A 26,140-nucleotide genomic window follows, 5' to 3' on the forward strand; every position below is an offset into this window, starting at 1 on the left:
TGAGGGAACCAACAAGAGGGAAAAAACAACTTAATCTCATTCTCATCAATCTGTCTGACATAGAAGCACCTATCCATTGCAGTATCGATAGGAGCGATCACCACACAGTCTTTGTGGAGACAAAATCCAATCCTCACATTGAGGATACCCTCCATTGTGTTGTGTGGCACTACCACTGTGCTAAATTGGGTAGACTTCGAATAGATCTAGCAACTCAAGACTGGACATCCATGAGGTCCAGTGGGCCATCGGTAGCAGCAGGAATGTACTCAGGCACTATCAGTATTGGCCTGGCATGTCCACTTCTTTATCATTACCACCCAAGCCAGGTGATCAAACCTGGTTCAATGAAGAGTGCAGGAAGGTTTAACATAGAACATAGAACAGTACAGCACAGAACAGGCCCTTCGGCCCTCGATGTTGTGCCGAGCAATGATCACCCTACCCAAACCCACGTATCCACCCTATACCCGTAACCCAACAACCCCCCCCGCTTAACCTTACTTTTTAGGACACTACGGGCAATTTAGCATGGCCAATCCACCTAACCCGCACATCTTTGGACTGTGGGAGGAAACCGGAGCACCCGGAGGAAACCCACGCACACACAGGGAGGACGTGCAGACTCCGCACAGACAGTGACCCAGCCGGGAATCGAACCTGGGACCCTGGAGCTGTAAAGCATTTATGCTAACCACCATGCTACCGTGCTGCCCCGGTTGGAAGTTTGAAGTAGCTGGAAGTAGCACCAGGCATACCTAAAAATATCAATCTCCATCATAAGGTCAGAAGTGGGGATATTCACTGATGATTTCCTCAATGTTCAACATCTTTTGTGACTCTTCAGATACTGAAGCAGTCCATGTCCATATGCAAGAAGCCCCGGATGGCATTCAGGCTTGGGCTCATAAGTGGCAAGTAACATTCATGCCACATAAGCACCAGAGAATGACGATCTCCAACAAGAGAGAATCTAACCATCCTTCCTTAACATTCAATGGCATTACCATCGCTGAATCTCCCATTATCAACATCCTGGGAGTTCCAGTACAGCTACAACACTGACATCTACCCGGCAATGTAGAAAGTTGCCCAGGTGTGTCCTGTACACAAGAAACAGGGAAAATCCAACCCAATTACCGCCCTATCAGTCTACTCTCCATCTTCAGCAAAGTGATGGTAGGAGTCATCAACAATGCTATCAAGCGGCCCTTACTCAGCAATAACCAGCTCACTGACGCTCAGTTTGGGTTCCACCAGGGTCACTCAGCTCCTGATGTCATTACAGCCTTAGTTCAAACATGGACAAAGAGCTGATTGCCACAGGTGAGGTAAGAGTGACTGCCCTTGACATCAAGGCAGCATTTGACTGAGCGTGGCATCAAGGAGCCCTAGCTAAACTGACTATCACCCCTTTTCATTCAATGGCAGTACTATCGCTGAATTCCCCACAATCAACATCCTGAGGGTTACCATTGACCAGAAACTGAAGTGGACTCGCCAAATACATATTGTGGCTACAAGAGCAGGTCAGAGCCTGGGAACACTGTAATGAGTAACTCACTCCCCAACTCCCCGTCCACCAGCTCTAAGGCATAGATGTAATGGAATACTCTCCACTTGCCTGGATAAATGCACTTCCAACTACCCTTAGGAAGTTTAACACCAGGACAAATCAGCTGGCTTGATTAGAACTTCATCCACCACCTTAAACATCTACTCTCTCCACCACCGATGCACAGTAGCAGCCGTGTGTACCATCTGCAAGATACTCTGCAGATGTTCACCAAGGCTCCATCATTAGCACCTTCCAAACCTGCGACCACTGCAACCTGGAAGGACAAGGCCAACAGATATATGGGAACCCCACCAGCTGGAAGTTTGACTCCAAGCTGCACATCATTCTGGCTTGGAAATAAATTGCCATTTCTTCTCTGTCACTGAGAAGGAACTGTCTCCTGGAACTCTCTCCCGAACAGCAGTGGTATACCGACACCACATGGACTGCACCGGATCAAGCAAGCAGCTCACCACCTCCTTTTTGACGGAAATTAGGGATGGACAATAAATGCTGGCCTAGCCAGCAATGCCTACATCCTGTGAACAAATAAAAGAAAGACAAGGGAACACAAGTGGAAAATTTGCAGACAACACAAAGATTGGCAGTGGTGGACAGTGAAGAGGATTGTCATATAAATGATATAAGTAAATGAAAAAATGAAATGAAAATCATTTATTGTCACGAGTAGGCTTCAATGAAGTTACTGTGAATAGCCCCTAGTCGCCACATTCCGGCGCCTGTTCGGGGAGACTGGTACGGGAATCGAACCGTGCTGCTGGCCTGCTTGGTCTGCTTTAAAAGCCAGTGATTTAGCCCAGTGAGCTAAACCAGCCCCGACAGTAAAGTTGCCGTCGTCCCAGAAGACTATGCTTTTGCCTTTGATGGGAAGATGGGAAGAGCTGACTGGTAGTAACTTAACCTGAGGATCACCAGACCTCAGGCAAGGGGCAAGGTTGTCCTTCATGAATTACATCAGCTGATATGGGGATTGAACCTGTGCTGCTGGCCTTATTCTGCATCAGAAAGCAGCTGTCTGGCCCATTGAGCTAAACTGGCCCCAATGCACATATCGATGGATTGGTGGAGTGTGCGACAAAGTGGCAGATGGAATTTAACACAGAGAAGTGTGAGGTTGTGGATTTAGGGAGGTCAAACAGTTATAGGGAGTACAGAATAAATCAGCATACACTAAAAGGGATAGATGAAGTGAGAGGACTTGGAGTACAAGTACATAGGTCCCTAAAGAGTTCAAGTAGACATGGTTGTAAGAAAGCATATAGAATGTTCTCCTTCATAGGCAGAGTTATAGAATATAAATATAAGGACGTAGGGCACAATTCTCTGGCCGCGTTGCGCTCAAGCGGGAGCATAACATGAGAATCCCAAATGGTCCAAATGCCCCAAATGGGCTTGACCAAACGCCACTCCCAGAAGTAGGTCGTAAACCTATTTATGACTTACTCACCTGGGATCCAATGGCCTCCATCGACTCACCGGCCTCCTCAGGGAGGCTGCAGCTGGGTGCGAATCAGTGCTGGCCCATACAAACGTAGACCAGCCCGAACAGCACCTGGGCATCTTCCGGGCCATCGGACACCCTGGGTGGTCAGGCTAAGTGCAGGGTGTGCCCTTGGCCCTCCCTATGGAAAGTGGCCACCTTGGCTCTGCCCAGCTGGCACCTTGGCACTGCCACCCTAGTTGCCAGGGGGCTGTGCAAGGGTGCCCGAATGCCAGGGTGGCGCTGCCACGAGACAGGCAGCGAGGGGTGTCATGCCCTTGAAATTAGGGTGGAGGGGAGTTTTGAAGGGTGGCGTAGTGCAGGGCAGGTAAGTAGGGGCCTCTGGCAAATTGGGGGGTGATGGGTGGGGGTCCTAGAAGGTAGGGGGTGCTGTTAGGGGCCTGAAGAGGGGAAACCCCCCCCCCCCAAGGACCCCATAGCGGGGTGGCCTCACTTGGGGGTTGTGGAGTAGTATGTAGGGGATGACATTGCCCATGGGTGGGGGGTGGGGGGGGGGGGGGGGAACCCACAAGCTCACAGAGATCGGGGCACACTTTCAAAATGACAGCCCGATCTCGGAGTTCGCTGCCTGAGTTAGTGATGGAGGTAGAGACCCTAAATTGTTTTAAAAGTTACCTGGTTCTGCACCTTAAGTGCTGTAAATTACAAGGTTATGGACCATGTGCAGGAGGGTGGGATTAGAAAGGGAACAAGATGGGCCGAATGGCCTCCTTCCGTGCTGTAACTTTTATAAGGTTCTAATTTAATGGGGTTTTCTGAAGACAATTTTTAGTAATTAAGAGCTTAGGAAATTTTGAAAATGCAATGTCTCTTAAGGGCAGGATGAAAAGTTCCCAATGATCAGATGTGCCACACGGTTTGCCCACCACAGTCCACAGACTCTTTTTGTGAATTTTGGTATCACATTTGTCACTCTCTTATCCTCTGATCAAACAAAGCCATTCTCCTGTCTCCACTTCCACTTCCGAGAGCAACCTAGAATGCAAGCCATCTGGACCAGGTGATTTACCCACTCTCAGCACATCCAGTCCTTCCACTCCATCATAGCGATCAAGTTTCATCTCATTCATTACCATCATTGCTTCAACTAGTAATTTGTCAGCATCCTCTTCCATGTAAATACAGATACAATGTATTCTCACCTTGTCCTGCACCTTCATACCATTCTCTTTGTCACCCTTCCTCTTATTACCCATTTACTATTTATATGTCGATTGGGGAGTTTTGGATTCCCATTGTGTCACCTTCTATTCTATTTTCACACTCTCTTTTTGTCATTTTTATTTTCCTCTTCATAAGACCATAAAACATAGGAGCAGAATTTGGCCACTCAGCCCATCGAGTCTGCCCGCCATTCAATCATGGCTGATATTTTCTCATCCCCATTCTCCTGCCTTCTCCCCATAACCCCTGATCCCCTTATTAATCAAGAACCTATCTATCTCTGTCTTAAAGATACTCAGTGAATTGGCCTCCACAACCTTCTGCTGCAAAGTGTTCCACAGATTCACCACCCTCTGGCTGAAGAAATTCCTCCTCATCTCTGTTTTAAAGGATCGTCCCTTTAGTCTGAGATTGTGTCCTCTGGTTCTAGTTTTTCCTACAAGTGGAAACATCCTCTCCATGTCCACTCTATCCAGGCCTCGCAGTACCTTGTAAGTTCCAATAAGATCCCCCCTCATCCTTCTAAACTCCAACGAATACAGACCCAGAGTCCTCAAACGTTCCTCATATGACAAGCTCTTCATTCCAGGGGTCATTCTTGTGAACCTCCACAAGGCCAGCACATCCTTCCTTGAATACGGGGCCCAAAATTGCTCACAATGCTCCAAATGGGGTCTGACCAGAGCCTTATACAGCCTCAGAAGTACATCCCTCATCTTGTATTCTAGCCCTCTTGACATGAATGCTAACATTGCATTTGCCTTCTTAACTGCCAACTGAACCTGCATATTAACCTTAAGAGAATTGTGAACAAGGGCTCCCACTTCCCTTTGTGCTTCTGATTTCCTGAGCATTTCCCCATTTAGAAAATAGTCTATGCCTAATTTCTCCTTCCAAATTACACAACCTCACACTTTTCCACATTGTATTTCATTTGCCACTTCATTGCCCACTCTCCTAGCCTGTCCACATTCTTCTGCAGCCCCCTTGCTTTCTCAATACTACCTGTCCCTCTACAGATCTTTGTATCATCTGCAAACTTAGCAATAGTGCCTTCAGTTCCTTCTTCCAGATTGTTAATGTATATTGTGAAAAGTTGTGGTACCAGCACAGACCCCTGAGGCACACCACTAGTCACCGGCTGCCATCCTGAAAAAGGCTATTTTAGCCCCACTCTCTGCCTTCTGCCAGTCAGCCAATCCTCTATCCATGCCAGGATCTTACTCTTAACACCATTGGCTTTTACCTTATTTAACAGTCTCCTATGTGGCACCTTGTCAAAGGCCTTCTGGAACTCTAAATAAATCACGTCCACTAGTTCTCCTTTGTCTAACTTCCTTGTTACCTCCTCAAAGAAATCTAACAGATTTGTGAGACATGCCCTCCCTTTGACAAAGCCGTGCTGACTCAGTCCTATGTTACCATGCACTTCCAAGTACTTTGCGATATCATCTTTAAAAACAGACTCTAAAATTTTACCAATGACCAAAGTCAGGCTAACCGGCCTATAATTTCCCATTCTCTTAATACCGTGAAGACTGATGCAAAGTAACTATTCAGTTCACATGCCATTTCTTTGTTTCTTATTATTACTTCTCCAGCCATGTTTTCCAGTGGTCGAATGTCTATTTTTGTCTCTCTCTTACCTTTTATATATTGAAAAAAACTCTTCCTATCTCCCCTTTATATTACTAGCTAGCTTGCACTCATATTTCATCTTCTCCCCCCTTATTGCTTTTTTAGTTGTCCTCTGCTTGCTTTTAAAGGCTTCCAAATCCTTTGGCTTCCCACTAATCCTCGCCACTTTGTATGCTTTTTCTTTAGCCTTGATGCTGTCCTTGACATCCCTCGTCAACCATGGATGCCTTTCCCTCCCCTCAACATGATACCTCTTCCTTGGGATGAATTTCTGTTGTGCCTCTCTAGTAACTCCTGCCATTGCTGTTCCACTGTCTTATCTGCTAGGCTCCTTTTCCAATCAACTCTGGCCAGCTCCTCCCTCAAATGCCTTCAAATCCCTTCTCAACCCACTGTATATGAGCTGGCAATCCTTTGGTGAAGCCAGGGGGCAATGCTGCTGGGCAGTGCTGGTGGGCCATGCTGGGGGCTGTGCCTAGGAGGTAATACCTGGGGGTGTGCTGGGGACAGTGCTGGTGAGCATTGCTAGGGGAGCTGTGCCAGGGAAGCAGCGTCGGTTGGGGGTTCGGGGGGGGATGATGCCAGGGAAGTGCCAGGGGGTAAAGCCTGGAGGCTGTACCAGGGGGAGTGTCCAGGGGGGAGTTCTAGGGGCAGTGCTAGGGGTAGTGTCAGAGGGCAGTGTCTGGGGGCAGTGGCGAGAAAGTGCCAGGGGGGAGTTTCGGGGGTAGTTCCAGGGGTGCAGTGCAAGGGGGTGCATGGTTCTGTGGGAGAGGTACTGGGTGTTTCTGGGAAGGGAGGATGGGGCGACGGGGAGGGGGGTGGTAGATGTCCATGGTGATAGAATGGGGTTCCATGGTTGGAAGGGGGAATTCATTGTCCAGTGGGTGGTTCCAGTACCAGGGGATCCTTGTTTTTTGGAGAGCCAAAGTTGCTGGCAGGGCGGGCTTATCGAGCGTGATGTTGTGGGATCCACCTCCTGGTTGTTTTTTGGACACAGTGTCAAAAATAGCGACGGTAAAAGCCACTACACCCCCTTTATTCCCACCCGAGTTGTCGAAATATTCCCCCCAAACATACCTTTCTATTCCTCATATTCCTCCCGGATTTGCTACTGTCTAAAATGGTAATTCTGCCTTTCTTAGTGCGATCCAACACTCACTTTTGGCACCTTATTCCTCTTTTTGATTTTCTGTCTCCAGCCACTCAGTCAATCTCCTCACCATGTCAATAATTTGCCTTCAATTCCATGAGCTTCAATTTTAGCTGAGCCTCGAAGGAGGAACTTTATCCAATGCCGTCTAAAAATCCATTAAAATAACATCTACAAGGGTGGCAAGGTGGTGTGTAGTGCTTAGCACTGCTGCCTCCGGTCCTGAGGACCCGGGTTCGACCCGGCCCACTGTCTGTGTGGAGTTTTCACAAAGATGTGCTGGTTAGGTGGATTGGCCATGCTAAATTGCCCCTGAATTGGAAAAAGTTAATTGGGTACTCTAAATTTATGAACAAAATAACATCCCAGACATTCCCCTGCCCACTAACTTCAAAATATTCAGTCAAATTTGTCATGCGTGACCTGCTCTTTACAAATCCATGATGGCTCACTTTGGTTTGCTGAAAGTTTTCATGGTGTTCAGTCACTATTCTCAACCACAGATTCTAATAACTTCTCAAAGCAGCTTTTCGACTAACTGGTAAATTCTCTGGATTCCCTCCCTCTCCTTCTAATGTCAATTAATGGACTGACACGTACAATTTTCCATTTCCAAATCGAGAACGTTTGCAAACACATTTTATAAAGCTCAGATTAGACCCGACGAGAATACTCGTCGATAGAAGTTCTGACTGCACTTTAAGAAGAATGTGAGGATCTGTGAGAAGGTGCGGAGGATTTTTACCAGAATGGTACCACGGACGGGGGATTTTAGTTACACGGTTGGGGTTGGGGAAGCTGGGGCTGTTCTTCTTGGAGCGAAGGAGATTGAGGGAGATTTGATCGGGATGTACAAGATTATGAGATGGACAAAGAAATGCTGTTCCCACCAGCTGATGGTACAAGAACGGGGGAATGTAGATTTAAGGAAGCCCAGTCCATGAAGAAGAACCTATCTGCTGCAGGGAATGGTAAAGACCTCAAACTCACTGCCTACAAAGGCTGGTGGAAGCGGAGATGATCAATAATTTCAAAAAGAAATTGGATGAATCCTTGAGGGAATTAAACTCACAGGGCTATGGAAATGCAGCAGGGCAATCGAACTGATTGGATTTGACTTGGGGGCGGCACGGTAGCACAGTGGTTAGCACAGTTGCTTCACAGCTCCAGGGTCCCAGGTTCAATTCCTGGCTTGAGTCACTGTCTGTGCGGAGTCTGCACGTTCTCCCAATGTCGGTTTCCTCTGGGTGCTCCAGTTTCCTCCCACCGTCCAAAGATGTGCAGGTTAGATGGATTGTCTATGCTAAATTGTCCTCAGATTGGATTACGGAGATATGGTGGAGATGAGTAGTGTGTTCTTTCCAAGGGCAGGTGTATATTGATGGGCCGAATGGCCTCCTTCTGTCCTGTAAATTCTATGAAGTCTATGAAGAGAGCTCGCACGGACACAATGGGCCAAATGGCCTTTTTGTGTGTCAATGATGCTATGTCGCTTTGACATTTGTATGTTTATAATTTCCACACCAATTCAGTTTTCTATGACATAAATGCTGGTCCTTGTATATGCTACATATACCTAAACTAACAATGAGGAGGCCACAAGTGATACCCAACACATTCGCCTTTCTCTTCCAATAGGTGAAAAATTCCTATGTATGCAGGCTAAATTACTTAATCAGATTTATTACAGATTAAGAAAATCAAGAGAATTCAGTTGCTTGTGAAAATCACATGACAAGAATAAAACTGGAAGCAGTGAATAAGCCAATAGTAACCATTTTATAATAATCACTTATTGTCACGAGTAGGCTTCAGTGAAGTTCCTGTGAAAAGCCCCTAGTCGCCACATTCCGGCACCTGTTCGGGGAGACCAGTACGAGAATTGAACCTGCACTGCTGGCCTTGTCCTGCATTACAAGCTAGCTATTTAGTCCACTGTGCTAAACCAGCCCCATTTGTAGAATACTATTCTAACACAGTCCAAGGAATAACCTCAGGATGAAACATTGCATTTAACTTTGCAACACTGTGCTAAAGTGAGATTATATTACAGTTCACTCAGATTTCGGGGCTTCAGCAAGCGCTAATGACTAAAGGAGAATTGCAAAATTCAGTTCCACTTCAAGAAACCATCAAAGGTTTAGCGGGGTCACCCCAGATGCAGGAGTGTGGGAGAAGGACCTTCCCAGATACAACAGTGAGAGAAGTCGCAAACCCAGTTGACAGCATTGTCAACTGTATTCCATCAGAGGGTCCAGCAGGTGGGGACGTGTGTATGAAATGCTTTTTTTTCATAGAATCCCAAGAGTGCCTCAGGCCCATTAAATCTGCACCAACCCTCCGGAAGAGCAATCTGCCGAGGTCCACACCCCCACTCTATCCCCATTGATCATGGCCGATCCACCTAACCTGCACATCTTTGGTCTGTGGGAGCAAACCAGAGCATCCAGAGGAAACCGACACAGACAGTCACTCAAGGCGGGAATTGAACCCGGGTCCCTGACGCTGTGATGCAGCAGAGCTAACCACTGTGCCACAGTACTGCCCCTCACAGATAGTGAGAGATGAAAGCCCTTGATGATCTTGATTAATTTCTAGATCAGCTAACTGATCTGACTCCAAGCGACAGTTTCTGCTGGGAGGTCAGCTCCTATTTTTCCCGGCAGCTGCCTGGAGCTGGGTCACTCTGAACTGCAACCACGTTGAGACATTTCCCCAGTCCAGCACTCGGCTAACCCTGCTGTCAGCACACCATTGCACAAATCGGACTTACTCAGTGGGTCTGACGAGGGACAGCTTTCCCAATTTCACAATTAAAGATCCCGTTGGATTCTTGATTTTCTTCACTGCCGGTGTCTTAAAGAGGGAGAACCTCCTGAGCAGATTAAAACCTGTGAGGAAAGATAGAGCTTCGATAAACTTTAATTATCCTGACATCAGGGCTTTGCCGATCTCTAAAATTGTCCCTTTCAGTCCTGAGGTGACCCACGGGTATTTGGTGAACCATTGCAAACTTCATCACAGAAACCGGGAGGGGTTGTCTCCTAATCTGAAATGTGGATCAGGAACTAGCCCCTTCTAACGCTCAGGCAGCTTCCAGCACAGGCGTAGGCCCAACTCAGAGCTCAGCGCATCTGAAGAGGCAACAGGAATTATGGTCCTGTTGAAAAGACTGCCCGGCAGAACACACTGATCTCCCCTTCAATCAAGGGAGAACAATCACACTCAAGAGTTAACAGTGATTTTAGTGTGAGTTTACTACACAGATTCTTGCATTGCTCTTTCTCACTGAGTGAAATAAATCAATGTCCGTGAGAACTGCAAGGGTGTGCGAGATCTTAAACTGAGCCTGAAATGCTTTTGCAATTCAGTGACTCAGATTTGAAGTCCTCCTTTTTGCAAAACTGTGAATTTGGAGACAATGAAAATAACCTGCATTTAAAAAGTCCCTTTAGTAAAACATGCCAAGGGGCTTAATGGGAGTATAATCAGACAAAACCAGACAAGGAATGAGATATCAGGGTTAGGATTTCGGACCATGAGGTGGATCTTAAGGAGCATCTTACAGGTGTGAAGGGGTGGAGATGCGGCAAGGTTTAGGGAGGGAATTCGGAGGTTTTGCGCCCAAGGATAGTCGCCAATGATGGGGTGAAGGAAGTGAGGGTGCACAAGAGACCAGAGATGGAGGAATAAAGAGTTCTTGGAGGATTATACAGACAATAAAATTAATGAAGGATGAAAAATAGGATGCTAGTCAGGACAGCAATGGAGCAATGATAACAAAAGCTGGAGGAGGATCTCAGCCCCGTGGGAAACTGTGACATACTGGCGCGGGAGTGGGAAGAGAAACTATGAAAGGACAGTCTACGATACAATTATGGAAGCTGGAAAACACTAGGAGATAGGTTGGTGGAGGATGGTGTGGTCAACCCATGTCAAAAGCTGCAACAAGGCTAAGAATGATAAGAGATATATCACCACAATCATAGAATCATTGAACTATAGAATCTACAGCACAGAGACAGGTCATAGAATTAGAGATCATAGAATTTATAATGCAGAAGGAGACCATTCAGCCCATCGAGTCTGCACCGGCTCTTGGAAAGAGCACCCCACTTAAGCCCACACCTCCACCCTAGCCCCGTAACCCAGTAACCCCACCTAACCTAAGGGCAATTTAGTATGGGTTGACCACACCATCCTCCACCAACCTCTCTCCTAGTGTTTTCCAGCTTCCATAGTTGTATCGTAGACTGTCCTTTCATAGTTTCTCTTCCCACTCCCGCACCAGTATGTCACAGTTTCCCATGGGGCTGAGAGCCTCCTCCAGCCAATCCACCTAAACCTGCACATCTTTGGACTGTGGGAGGAAACCGGAGCATACGGAGGAAACCCACGCAGACACGGAGAAAACGTGCAGACTCCGCACAGACAGTGACCCAAGCCGGGAATCGAACCTGGGACGCTGGAGCTGTGAAGCAACTGTGCTAGCCACTATGCTACCTTGCTGCCCACAGATCCTCAGGCCCAAACTGGTCCATGCCAACCAAAAGGCCCAATCAGAGCCAGTTCAGATAGATAGATAGATAGGATGGCATGGTAGCACAGTGGTTAGCGCTGTTGCTTCACAGCGGCAGGGACTCCAGTTTGATTCCCGACTTGGGTCACTGTCTGTGCAGAGTCTGCACGTTGTCCCCGTGTCTGTGTGGGTTTCCTCCGGGTGCTCCAGTTTCTTCCCACAAGTCCCGAAAGACGTGCTTGTTAGGTGAATTGGACATTGTGAATTGTCCCTCAGTGTACCTGAAAAGGCGCCGTAGTGTGGCGACTGGGGGATTTTCACTGTAACATCATTGCAGTGTTAATGTAAGCCTTCATGTGGCACTAATAAATATTATTATTAATATATATCTGTACCTTTGATAATAGCCATTGCGGGACTGTGGCAGAGGCAGAAGCCTCGTTGGGGGGGGGGGATTGAAACATGGAGTTCTAGGAAAGATAGGCACAGCTTTGGGATGCAGAAACACATTTCAAAGGTGGCACAGTGGTTAGCGCTGCTGCCTCACAGCAGCAGGGACCCAGGCCTTGGGTGACTGTGTGGAGATTGCACTTTCTTCCCGTGTCTGCATGGTTTTCCTCCGGCTGCTCTGGTTTCCTCCCACAGTCGAAAGATGTGCAGGTTAGGTGGATTGACCATGCTAAATTGCCCCTTAGTACCCAAAGGTTTAGGTGGGGTTACTGGGTTACGAGGATAGGGTGGGGCCTGACCTTAGGTAGAGTGCTCTTTCTGGGGGTCGGTGCAGACACAATGGTCCAAATGGCCTCCTTCCGCTCTGTAAGGATTCTATGATTCTATGATCCAGCAGAGGGAGGCTGGAGTTGGGACGGTCGTTTGCAAGGACAGAGGGATCAAGGGTGATTTTCTGAATAGTTGGAGGCGAGGCAGGTTTGAAAGGTGAGGGACAGAACCTGAAAGGAGAGAATCATTAACACTATCATGCAGTGTGGGGTCAGGAGCGGAGGTCAGATGGTCAGCAGTTTAGTGGGAATAGGGTCAAAGGAGAAGGAGCTGGGTCTCGGGGTCAAACTGAGTTTGAAGAGAGGGAGATAAGAGAGAAACTAGAGAAAATGGGAGCTCAAGGCTCGGACTGCAGGGGAACCTGTCGGAGGTTTGGATCTAGGGAGAGAGGGAAAGCAGAGGTAGCTGATTGGACGGTCAATCTTAGTGTCACACAAGCTCCTTGCATTGCTTCCTGGAGGTGATTGCAGAGGTGGCTGGGGAGAGGGGTATAGTTTGCAGTGGGCAGAGAAGATAAGATTTGTCTTTACTTCCCAACATGGTCCTGGCAGATGAAATATTTTAGGATCGTAGGCACTGACCATGCTTAATGTGGTCCAGTCAAATCGGGCGGTGATGGCTGAACCAGCTGTCCACCATAAACATCCTGTTGAACTGAAGGAAGTGAAACCCTCGATCACACTGAGGGGAATGCCCAGGGCAAGTGGGGGCGGGGTGGTTTAATGGGAACAAAGGCATTGGGGCAGAGCTTAGGGAGCAGATCCATGAAATGGGTACATAGATCTGTGATGAAATCAAGGAGATCGTCGTGGGCGGTACGTGCCAGCTGCCAACTCATGCCATGCCATGGTGTGGTACAGAATTCAATCCAATGGGCCATCAACAAAGACCAGGAAGGATTGTGGTCCATGCTGTTGATTGAGGAGTGACTCTGAAATGAGGTACTTTACCTGAAATGTTAGCATATTGCTCCTGGTTTTGTACCTTCCATCCATCACCATGTACACGAGGACACGGAATACCTGGAGAAGAAAAATCCATGAGCGACTCCAAAGAGTAACCACGTAATATATTATATATATAAAATATATATGCACGGAAACAACTCGCATTTATATAGTGCCCTTCAGAACCACGGACATCTCAAAGTTCTTTGACAGCCATTGAAATGTTCAAATCAAACACTCTTTTGTCCCATCGTCAAGATTTTCCATTATTAATAAGCTAAAGTGATCAAAGTAAATGGAGAGACACAATTTTTAGTGCTTCTATAATTTTTTCTGGCAACATGCCCTTAACTCCGAGAGACACCAAGGTAATTCCTGGAATGTTAGTGATCCAAACTTGGAACTGGGAATTACTGGGAGTTCACCGGAACTAGTCGCTAGCAGACACTGGGCTGTTTCCCAGAGTCCGGACTTGGAGGTGCGTTTAGAAATTCCACCGTAACACCAGGTTTTGGCTAAGCCGGCTGAGTCCCGGGTTATAGTTGAGGCTCTTTTGGTAAAGTCTATAAAATGGTGCGTTAGACTGAAGAATGGACCACCCCTGTGGGGATGTAAATTTACTGCAGTTTTACTGTCAGGGCTGGGACTAACAATTGTGAAATACAGAGAGAATAAAAAAACATGATGAATGGGCTGCAGAATCCGGACTCTAGAATCTTGTGCCCTAGTTTCCAAAGTGTAACATACATAACATGATAGCAAAAAAATCCCAGGGGTACGTATCTGCTTTTCACATGAGACAATCACCTAAGTGCCCAATTTGGTTGGCTTATTAGGAGCTGGAAGTGCATCACCTGCCATTTTGTTATAGAACATAGAACATAGAACAGTACAGCAGAGAACAGGCCCTTCGGCCCTCAATGTTGTGCCGAGCAATGATCACCCTACTCAAACCCACGTATCCACCCTATACCCGTAACCCAACAACCCCCCCCTCCTAACCTTACTTTTTAGGACACTACGGGCAATTTAGCATGGCCAATCCACCTAACCCGCACATCTTTGGACTGTGGGAGGAAACCGGAGCACCCGGAGGAAACCCACGCACACACGGGGAGGACGTGCAGACTCCACACAGACAGTGACCCAGCCGGGAATCGAACCTGGGTCCCTGGAGCTGTGAAGCATTTATGCTAACCACCATGCTACCGTGCTGCCCTATCGGCAAATAAGAGGACGTGCAGGATTTCTCGGACGGTGGGGTCTTGCTTCCCACCATCCGATGAATCGGTGGGCATCACATCCCCAATGATTCAATGAGTGCCCAGCAGCCATTTCATACTTCAATGAGTGCTAAGTGGCTGCAGGCAGGACTTCAAACCCTCAATCGGATTGGCCAGCAGCTCTCCATCCCTGCAGCAACTTGGCTGCAGTGGAAAGGGTCCCATGGTGGGAAGGGTAGCGGGGCCTGGAGGAGCAATAAGGGGGCTATTGGGTTAATGGCCTGAACAGCACAAGATTGCATGTGGTCAACAGCCCCCTAGCCCCACCCCCAGCGTAAATCACTCAATCATTCACATCTCCTCACCCGCCACTGAACTTAGACCATGAATGGAACTATCTGGCCTACATTTGTGACAAACTTGTTAACTCCTTGTCTAATCCTTGCCCCCCTTTATTGCCTGTCCAGCTGGCTGGTTTTAAAATCACAGACTTTTGATTTTGAACTGAAACCCCCTCCTCCCCACCGCTGTAAGCTGCTATGTGAACTGTTTCGGCAATTCAGTATGCTCTGTGGCATAGCCCATGATGTCATTTTGATGGACTTGGCTACCAGCCAATCACCTCTTCTGGAATTCCAGACCTTTTCATATTTCCACTGGTAATTGGTCAAGCACTTCAGAATGTTCTGGAGAAGACAGGCAAGCCCTTTTATTTTTAGTTTCACTTATGGGGTTTAGGCTGGAAGGCATCTCAAAGCAGATCTCTCTCCCAGCTCATTGATTTAAACTGGGTTCCAGCCAAGCCTGGGGATGTCCCTCCTATTTAAAAGCCTGCAGACAGTTGTCTGGTCTGTGAGAATTTTAAATCTCTGTTTGGGAGGGCTGGTGATGTAAAACACTCTTTCTGTCAGCTAAGGCTGGCGATTAAAGTACCCTCCAGCCCGCCTGTGAATGTTCCACTTCTGAGTAAAAAGCTGGGGAACTCAAACTGACTTTTCTCAACTGATGACCTGCGGTTAAAGACCTTTCTCTCTGCAGTCAGTTCAACCTAGTCCAGCGCCACCTGCAGGAAGAAGGCGCTGTTTAAAAACCTGGTGAAATCCTTAGGTGAAGCGACTGTCTGGAGGGAAATCTACTGCCTCCCTGTTCTAATTGAAGGCAACCATTAGGAAAAGCAAACCAACCAAGGAGGTCAACACATTGAGTCTTTGGAAGATCGCGGACCACAAAATCACAACCTCAGCAGCGGGGATCCTCACATCTCTCATACCTCTTAACATCTGTTTTTTTTTTAAACCTTTCCTACCCCTTCACTGTGTGCCTGTCTTGTGTGTGTCTGGGTGGAGGGTCGGACGGGAATTTGGGAATAGTTAGACTAGTAGACCGTTGCACCTTTATTTCCATTACATGTTCATTTTTTATCTTGTTCTAAATCTAAATAAAGTTTCTTGATATTTTGTTTATAAATCTGGTGCCTGTTTGAATAGTCAAGGGTTAAAGATCTCAGGAAAATACACAAATTATTGGTTAATTCGACTTTGTTGAGATTCGGGTATCTGTTGGGCTGGAACTGACCGTGCACCCACCCAGGGTGCCATAACAATATTTATATTGATCCCTGCTTTGCTCTCAGTCTGTTTCCTTGTCTCTAATTACCTCTCATGCACACTCTTCCTCCTCTCTCAAACACTCTCTTGGAATCACTCTATCTCATGCTGTTTCTATCTGGCGCCTTCACTTCTTTCTTTCTTCCTCTATCTCTAACTCCCTGTCATAACCCCCATGAGGAGCATGGGGAAACCAATGCCAATCTCCTTGTACGACTCATGGAGCACGAGCTTCCCAGGTAGGGGGCAGAGGCCGCCCAGCTGGAGCTCGTGAAAGACTACACGTGAGAAAGGGCCCAAGCAGGGCCCCGAGTTACTGGTTCTCCCAACGAGAACTAGGTTGGGGAGAGTTACTGCCCTTTGCAGAATATTGTATCGTTCAATAAATCCTGCTACAGTACCTCAAGTTTCCTCAAGTTACTAAACTGGCGACGAGGACAAAAGGGAATTCCAGACTCACTGATGGAACAGCCTAACCGCCCTGGACGATTACTATCCCGGAACGTGTAGACGTTCAAGATGCCACTGTTCAGTAAACTGAAAGTCTTCGATGTGGACCTGGAAGACTGGAACCAGTATGCTGAACACATGAGGTGCTTCTCCAGGTTAACGGTATTTTGGTGGAAGATCATCAGAAAGTCACCCTGCTGACCGCCTGCGGGGCCCCAACTTTTTGAATTATAAAAAGTCTCACTTATCCGGCCGCACCAGACTCCAAATTGTTTGATGAGCTGGTCACGTTGGTAGTTGAACATTATGACCCTAAACCGTCCGTAATCATGCAGTGGTATAGGTTTAATATGGCAATGTGGTCTCCAGGTAAATCGGTCACTGACTTCTTGACCCGCCTGTGACATCTCACAGAGCATTGTGCGTTCAGGCCGTCCCTCTCTGAAACATGCAGAGGAAGCAGAGGAAGCACGGCAGGAACTGCAGAGGTCCATGGACTATGGCGTCCATAGTTTGGCCCGCCATCCGTTTTGAAATCCTGCTCCATCACGGGGCAATGGCGTTCAGGCCAGTTCACCTCCCAAAGGGAAACCCAGAGGCAATTCCACAGCCGGGCCAAGCACTCGGGAACCACCGCAGATCAATAGGATTACCCCCCCCCCCAACCCCTCACCCCCGAGGATGAAGGGGAGAGCCGACCACATTGTCAAATGTGTGGTCAGAGGACACATGATCACCAGAGCCGCCAAATTCTGCACAGACAGTCCCGTTCAAGGCAGCTACTATGATCGCACCGAATGTTGCATCGACCAGGTCATGTACAAGTAAATAATCATCCTGAAGTGATGGAAATGGACACTGGAACTGCCGTTTCCATCATGGATCCAACGTTTCGACACCAAGGCGATTTTGACGATCTATACCAGCGAGCTATTGAGCATTGTGGAGACCACCATAAACTCCAATAACACACGGTCTGTCTTCCCTTGATTGTGGTATGGTGACCGGGGCTCAATATGCTGCGGCATCACTGGTTGCAAGTCCTCCATTTCAACTGGCAATAGGTTTTTCGGCTGGGCACCTGGAATCTGTATGATTAACTGACCAAGTACCAGAAAGTGTTCCCGGCAGCCACCAGTGGTGGGTGCCTTCTTTGCCGCTTCGCCAAGACTGTGCTTCAAGAAATTTGTGGACTTGGTGGGTCCAGTGCTGGTGCGAGCCTTTAATGAGGCGCGCGAGGGGGGGGTGCTGCCCCCAACAATGTCGCAGGCCCTGATCTCCTTGATTTTGAAGCGGGACAAGGACCCGGTCCAGTGCGGGTCCTACAGGCCCATCTCCCTCCTGAATGTTGACGCCAAGCTGTTAGCAAAGGTCCTGGCAACCAGGATAGAGGACTGTGTGCCAGGGGTAGTCCATGAAGACCAGACGGGGTTCGTGAAGGGACGCCAACTTAACACAAATGTCCGGAGATTGTTAAATGTGATTATGATGCCAGCAGTGGAAGGGGAGGCGGAGATAGTGGTAGCGCTGGACGCGGAGAAGGCATTTGACAGGGTGGAGTGGGAATACTTGTGGGAGACGTTGGAAAGGTTTGGGTTTGGGGAGGGATTTATCAAGTGGGTAAAACTGCTCTATTCAGCTCCGATGGCAAGTGTGGTAACAAACGGGAGGAGGTCAGAATATTTTGGGCTCCATCGAGGTACTAGGCAGGGATGTCCCCTATCTCCCTTACTCTTTGCATTAGCGATTGAGCCGTTGGCGATGGCACTGAGGGGTTCAGGGGGGTGGAGAGGACTGACAAGGGGAGGGGAGGAACATCGGGTCTCGCTCTATGCGGATGATTTGTTGTTGTATGTGGCAGACCCGGAGGGGGGAATGCCGGAGGTAATGGGGATACTAGCGGAGTTCGGGGACTTTTCGGGATATAAATTAAATCTGGGGAAAAGTGAGGTCTTTGTAATACACCCGGGAGACCAAGGGGAGGGAATTGGGAGGCTCCCCTTCAAAAGAGCAGTTAAAAGTTTTAGGTATTTGGGGGTGCAGGTGGCAAAGAACTGGGGGACCCTCCACAAGTTGAACTTTTCCAGACTGGTGGAACAGATGGAGGAGGAGTTTAAGAGGTGGGACATGGTGCCGCTGTCGCTGGCAGGGAGGGTGCAGTCAGTTAAAATGACGGTCCTCCCGAGGTTCTTGTTTTTGTTCCAGTGTCTGCCCATCTTCCTCCCCAGGGCCTTTTTCAAGAAGGTAACGAGTAGTATCATGGGGTATGTGTGGGCACATGGCACCCCGAGAGTTAGAAGGGTCTTTTTGGAGCGGAGTAGGGATAGTGGAGGGCTGGCGTTACCCAACCTTTCAGGATATTACTGGGCGGCAAATACATCGATGGTACGAAAGTGGATGATGGAAGGGGAGGGGGCAGCCTGGAAGCGCATGGAGAGGGCGTCCTGCGGCAACATAAGCTTAGGGGCACTGGTAACGGCACCATGGCCGCTCCCTCCCACGAGGTATACCACGAGCCCGGTGGTGGCGGCCACCCTCAAGATCTGGGGGCAGTGGAGGCGACACAGGGGGGAAGTGGGAGGTCTGATAGGGGCACCACTAAGAGGGAACCACAGATTTGCGCCGGGAAACACAGGAGGGGGATTCCAGAGCTGGCAGAGGGCGGGTATTAGACAACTGAGGGACTTGTTTATAGAGGGGAGGTTTGCGAGCCTGGGAGAGCTGGAGGAGAAATTTGGGCTCCCCCCGGGGAACACGTTCAGGTACCTCCAAGTGAAGGCATTTGCCAGACGACAGGTAGCGGGGTTCCCCGCGCTCCCCGACAGGGGGGTGAGTGATAGGGTGCTATCAGGGGTCTGGGTCGGGGAGGGGAAGATCTCGGACATCTATAAGATTATGCAGGAGGTGGAGGAGGTACCAGTAGAGGAGCTGAAAGATAAGTGGGAGTTAGAGCTGGGGGAACAGATAGAGGATGGGACATGGGCAGACGCCCTGGAGAGGGTCAACTCGTCGTCGTCATGTGCGAGACTAAGTCCCATTCAATTTAAGGTACTGCATAGAGCCCACATGACGGGGACAAGGATGAGTCGGTTTTTCGGGGGTGAAGACAGGTGTATTAGATGTTCGGGAAGCCCTGCGAATCATGCACATATGTTTTGGGCATGTCCGGCACTGGAGGAGTTCTGGAAGGGGGTGGCAGGGACGGTGTCGAGAGTGGTGGGGTCCAGGGTCAAGCCAGGATGGGGACTTGCGATCTTCGGGGTTGGGGTGGAACCGGGGGTACAGGAGGCGAGGGAGGCTGGAATACTAGCCTTTGCGTCCTTGGTGGCTCGGAGGAGGATCTTGATTCAGTGGAGGGACGAAAGGCCTCCGAGTGTTAACACCTGGTTAAACGACATGGCAAACTTTATTCAATTGGAAAGGATCAAATTCGCCCTGAGAGGGTCGGTGCAGGGGTTTTTCAGGCGATGGCAACCCTTCCTAGACCTCTTAGATCAGAGATAGAAACTGAGGCCGTGACAGCAGCAACCCGGGAGGGGAGGGGAGGGCGGGAGGGGGGGAGGGGGGGGAGGGGGAGGGGGAGGGGGAGGGGGGACAACGACGAAGGAAGTACGGTAGCGGTGGTGGCACGGGCAAGGCCTGCCCGAGGACACTGCCAGAAATGATAAGTTGGTCTGACTGCCAGTTCGCCGGCGGGGGGGGACGGGGGGGGGGGGGGGGGGGGGGGGACGCGCGAGTAGGGGGTGGGGGGGACTTTTTTTTGTTAAGTAGGGGGGTTTGACTTTGTTTTGTTATAATTTAAATGTAAATGTAGGGGGGTTAAAATGTTTGTATTTTGAAAAATTTCTTCAATAAAAATTATTTAAAAAAAAAGACTGCTTCAACCTGTGGCGATTCTAAATCGGGTGGCGTATATCGGTTCGTCGACCCCCGATCCTGGTTGACCTCCGAAATGCTATCGCCGGAACCTTGGTCCTGAATACGACATTGTCTATCTGCATGGATACTTCCATGCCCACATTTCCGAGCCTGAGTCACCTCCTGCTGGACCAGGTGCTGGTATACAGACGGTTGGGGCCTTGGTTATGGGGTGATTCCTAGCATGGAGGGGATGTAAATGCTGCTGGTTTGGCGTCGTATAGCGCAGGCTCCCACTTCCTGACGTGGTCCAAATGCTTCTGCTGAACTCTCCTCTGAATCCTAACGTTGTAGGGGAGCCAGTTCTGTTCTCTTCAGCACAAAGTGTCCCGTTTCCAAAGTTGCCGGCATAAACCACATCCCCCGAGTGCAACTGCCGGCCTGGCGACCTCCGCTGCACCTCCTGCTGCAGCTTCACTTTCCCGCCGAGCTTCAGAAATGTGAAGCTCAACTGGGTTCTAAGCCTTCAGCACATCAGCAGCTCTACAGGAACTACCCCGACGTCATCTGTGGCATTGTGCGGTAGTTAAAATGGAACTCGTGGTTTGCTTTTTTATGCCCCTTCTAAAAGTCTTTCCACCAGGCCGTTAGATAAGGAATGGTATGAGGCAGTTCTAATATGCCGGATGCCGTTCCATTTTGCCAATGTGGCAAACTCCTCGCTTATGAAGGGCGCCCCGTTGTCCATCACTAGGACCTCAGGCATCCCATGGTGCTGAACAAGCACCTGAGTTTTTCTACCATGGCCCTGGATGGCGTCGGGACCACCTTGTATATGTCAAGCCACTTCGAGTGGATGTCTACGATGACGAGGAACATGGGCCCAATGAAAGGGCCTGCGAAGTCCACATGCAGTCGCAACCATGGGCATCCAGCACATTCCCATGGATGAAGGGAGGCAGCTGGAAGGAGCTTCTAATGCTCCTGGCATGCCAGGAAGCTGCGTATGACCCTCTCAATGTCTCCATTGATGCCGGGTCATCAGCCATAACTACAGGCCAACATCTTCATCTTAGGGGCATCCCGGTGTCCACTGTGTAGGTCCTTCAGCAGGGACTCCTCACCCTGTGGCGGGATTACCATGCAAGCTCCCCACAGTACGGCACCGTCCTCCATGCTAAGCTCCGAACGTTTCCAGGCAAAAGGCTGGAAGGGTCCCGTGCTCCACTGCTCAAAACCAGGTAGTGCAGTTTTGCCAGGCTCGGATCCCACTGCGTCCATGTGCGTGCCAGAGCAGCCATCACTGGCAAGGTATCCATAAAGTTAAGAGCTCCAACCACTTCATCCACCACTGGTGAGGGTGGGTAATTCATGGGCAATGACTGAGAGCGCTGGCATGGACCTGGGGGTGGCACAGTGGTTAGCGCTGCCGCCTCACAGCACCAGGGACCCGGGTTCAATTCCGGCCTCGGGTGACTCTCTGTATAGAGTTTGCACTTTCTTCCCGTGTCTGCATGGGTTTCCTCCAGGTGCTCCGGTTTCCTCCCACAATCCGGGAATGTGCGGGTTAGGTGGATCGGCCATGATTAAAACAAATTGCCCCTTGGTGTCCAAAATGTTAGGTGGAGTTATGGGGATCGGGTGGAGGTATGGGCTTAAGTTGGGTGCTCTTTGCAAAGGCCGGTACAGACCCGATGGGCTGAATGGCCTCCTTCTGCTCTGTGAATTCTATGATCTATGATCCTATGGGCAGTGTTGAAACGAATATTCATTCGCAGTGAATAGAAGCTTCTTTCTAGTTGATATGATGGGTGGGATTCTTTTATCCTCCCTAAAAAGGCCGAGCAAGGGCTTGTGGTCAGTCACAATAGAGAAGCGTCTCCCGTAAACATAATGGTGGAATTTCTTGACTGAAAATATTACTGCCAAGCCCTCCTTCTGGATTTCAGCATATCGTCGCTCAGCACCGCCAGAGTCCTCGAGGCTAAACAGATGGGGCGTTCCGTACTGTCATCCCATCTGTGGGCCAGCACCATCCCAATGCCAGAGAGGGAGGCATTGAATGTTAGGATTAGCAGCCGAGGTGGATCATAGAGAGTGAGGAGCTGTGAGGACGGCAGATACTCTTTTACTCCGGGGGACACTTTGGCTTGATAGGCACCCCAGCACCACTTCTGGTCCTTCTTCAGTAGTCTGAGGCATGAAGTCAATCAGGTGGCCAGGTTGGTGATGGACTTTCCGTAATAATTTACCAGGCCTAGAAATGATCGGAATTCAGTGGTGTTCTTCAGGGTCGGGGTGGTCCCTTTTATGGCCCGAACCTTGATCTCCACTGGGTGTAGACCATCCCTGTCCACCGGGTATCCTTAGTAAATCACCACTCTAGTACGGAACACATACTTTCTCCTCTTTAGCCGGGCACGTACTTGGGAAAACCGCCTGAGTACTTCTTGCAGGTTGTCCATGTGCTCGTTCTCCGTGGTGCCCGTGATGAGCACGTCATCCAGATAGACGAGCACCTTTGGCAGACCATGCAGGATATTTTCCATTACACCCTGGAAATCCTCCAGAGCAGATGGGACTCCAAAACGGGAGGTAAGTGTATTCAAGTAACCCTCTATGGGTGTTCATGGCAGGAAATGATCTGGAGGCTGAATCTAGCTCCGCCTGTAAATAAGCATGGCTCATGTCAAGTTTTGTAAAGGAACATCCTCTTGCTAGTTTTGCGTCCAAATCATCCACTCGAGGCATTGGATACCTGTCCAGGCCTGAAGCCCTGTTTACCGTGAGCTTGCGAACCTCACAGAGCCGGAGACATTTGTCAGGCTTCATTACTGGCAATGCAGGTGTAGCCCACTCTGCAAACTGTACAGGGCGTATAATCCCAAGATCCTTCAGGTGTTTCAGCTCCACATTAACTTGGCAAGTAATGCATAGGGCACAGGCCTTCCCCTAAAGTACCGGGACTGAGCATCAGGATCCACATCGATACGGGACTCGGCCCCTTTTATCCTGCCAGACATCGAGCACCATCGTTGAAGTTATGAATGAACACTGCGCCGTCAGGTGCAAAGTAGCAAAGAGGTCGACATCGAACTGGGCAACTGTCCAGAAAACATCCTCCTTGCATCTAATCTGTCCAGCCCTGTTAGAATTCTATATATTTCAATCAGATCTCCTTCTAAACTCTAGTCAATACAGGCCTACTCAAACCAATCTCTCCTCTTGGACAGCCGCATCAACCCTGGTATCAGCCCAATGAACCTCTATGGCAAATATATCCTTTCTTAGGAGACCAAAGGCTACATGCAGTACTCCAGGTGTGGACTAACCAAGGCCCTGTATAACTGTAATAAGACATCACTACCTCTGAACTCAAATCCTCTTGCAATGAAGGCCAACATTTAATTTGCCTTCCTGACTGCTTGCTGCATCTGCCTCTCCACTTTAGTTGACAAGATCCCTTTGTACATCCACACTCCCCAATATATTACCATCTAAATAATACTCCTCCTTTCTCTTTTTCACACAAAGTGTATAACTTCACATTTAACCAAGTTGCAATGCATCTACCATATTTGCCCACTCTCTAAACTTGTCTAAATAACCTTGAGGCTTTCTTGCATCATCCTCACAACTCACAATTCCGTCCATTTTTGTGTCATCGGAAAACCTGGAAATGCTACATTTGGTTCCCTCACAAAACTTGTCATTTAAACATATCATGAACAGCTGGGGTCCAGGTCCGGATCCTATGGTCTCCCACTAATTGCTGTTGCCGCTCAAAAAAAGACCATTTATTCCCACTCTCTGTTTCCTGTCTGTCAACTAGTTCTCAGTCCATGCCAGTTCATTACCCATTATCCCATGTGCTTTAATTTTGCCCACTAACCTCTTATGAGTCACCTTCTAAAAGCCTTCTGAAAGTCCAAATACACCACATCCACTGGTGCTCCCTTATCTATTCTACTAGTTACGTCCTCAAAACACTCCAGTAGATTTGTTAACATGACTTGCCTTGCCTAAACCAATCCTGTTAATGCTTCGCAAATGTCCTGTTATTACATTTTTAGAATAGACTCTCGCATCTTCCCCACTACTGATCAGGCTAACTGCTCTGAAATTCTCCCTTTTTTTCTCTCCCTCACTTTTTAAATAGTGGACTTACATTTGCCACCCTCCAATCTGTAGGAGCTGTTCCAGAGTCTATAAAATTTTGGAATATGACCACCAAGGCATCCAATATTTCCATGGCCACTTCCTTTAATACACTGGATGTAGATAATCAGGCCTGGTGATTTGTCAGCCATTAACCTTGTTAACTTCTCGAGCACCATGTTCTTACCGATCCTGATTTCCTTCAATTCCGCCCTCTCACAAGACTCTTGGTTTCATAACATTTCTGGGAGGTTATTTGTGCCTCTTTGTGAAGACAGAACCAAAGTATGTTCTATGTTCTCTATCATAATTTCCCGACTTCTAACTGTAAGGGGTCTATATTTGTCTTTACTAATCTTTTTCTCATCACATATTTATAAAAGCTTTTGTGGTCAGTTTCTATGTTCCCTGCAATTTACTTTCATACTCCATTTTCCCCCTCCTGAGCAAATTTTTTGTCCCGGTAATGCTGAATTCCAGAATGCTCCCGATCCTCAGACGTGCTGAGCTTTTTCTGGCAATTCTTTTCTGTGTCCTCTTTCGATTTAATATTATCGCTCATTTTTTTGTTAACTCACAGTCAAGCTACCTTCCCTCTTTTTTTTGATCTCCCAGACAGGAATGTTCTATTAATATGAACCACTGTCTATCCACCGTCAACTCCTTTAGTAAGGTTCCCCAGTCTGCCTTTGCTAATTAACACCTCATACCCTCATAGTTCCTTTAATTAAGATTCAGGACCCTAGTTTCAGATCAAATATGTCACTCTGCATATTGTAATGAAGAATTCAATAGTTTTATCGTCGCTCTTCCCAGAGAGATGTCGCACAACAAGATTGTTCATTAATCCTTTCTCATTACACCACACCCAGTCTAGAATAGCCAGTTCTCTTGGTTGAATTCTCAACATATTGGTAAAAAAATACCATCATGTAAACACTCCACGTACTAGACTATTGCTAGTTTGGTAAGTCCAATCTGTATGTAAATTAAAGTCACCCATTATTACAGTTGTGTCCCTTACTGAAATGAATGAAAATCGCTTATTGTCACGAGTAGGCTCAATGAAGTTACTGTGAAAAGCCCCTAGTCGCCACATTCCGGCGCCTGTCCGGGGAGGCTGGTACGGGAATCGAACCGTGCTGCTGGCCTGCCCTGGTCTGCTTTAAAAGCCAGCGATTTAGCCCAGTGAGCTAAAACAGCCTGAATCTAGGATTTCTTATTATTACCTTCCAAGTGTACCTTTCCTTACATCTCCACTACTGTTTGGGGGCCTGTAGACAACTCCCAACAATGTTTTCTGCCCCTTGGTGTTTCTAATCTCTACTGATACAGATTCCATGGTATGATTTTCCGAGCCAATATCCCTTCGTTACATTGCATTGAGTTCCTCTTTTACTAACAATACTCCCCACCCTCCTTTCCCTTTTTGTCTGTCCCTCCTAAATAATGAAATACCTCTATATTCAGTTCCCATCCTTGTGTAAACCTGGCAGCCATGTCTCTGTAATTGCAACTATATCATAACCATTTATATATATTTGTGTTGTTAATTCATCTACCTTA

General features: G+C 48.3%; 1 protein-coding gene across 5 annotated transcripts in view; it reads right to left on the minus strand.

The window, feature by feature from the left end:
- Nucleotides 1-26,140, minus strand: part of col16a1 (collagen, type XVI, alpha 1) — a 476,156-nt gene that overhangs the window by 374,783 nt on the left and 75,233 nt on the right. For all 5 annotated transcript variants that reach the window (XM_038801937.1, XM_038801918.1, XM_038801946.1 and 2 more), the window contains exons 3-4: nt 13,282-13,353; nt 9,806-9,923 (exon numbers count right to left, since the gene is read on the minus strand). In XM_038801937.1, the coding sequence (XP_038657865.1) occupies nt 9,806-9,923; nt 13,282-13,353 (190 nt within the window). The remainder of the gene's footprint in view (nt 1-9,805; nt 9,924-13,281; nt 13,354-26,140) is intronic.

The sequence above is a fragment of the Scyliorhinus canicula genome, chromosome 1 (genome assembly GCF_902713615.1).
Source record: "Scyliorhinus canicula chromosome 1, sScyCan1.1, whole genome shotgun sequence".
NCBI lineage: Eukaryota > Metazoa > Chordata > Chondrichthyes > Carcharhiniformes > Scyliorhinidae > Scyliorhinus > Scyliorhinus canicula.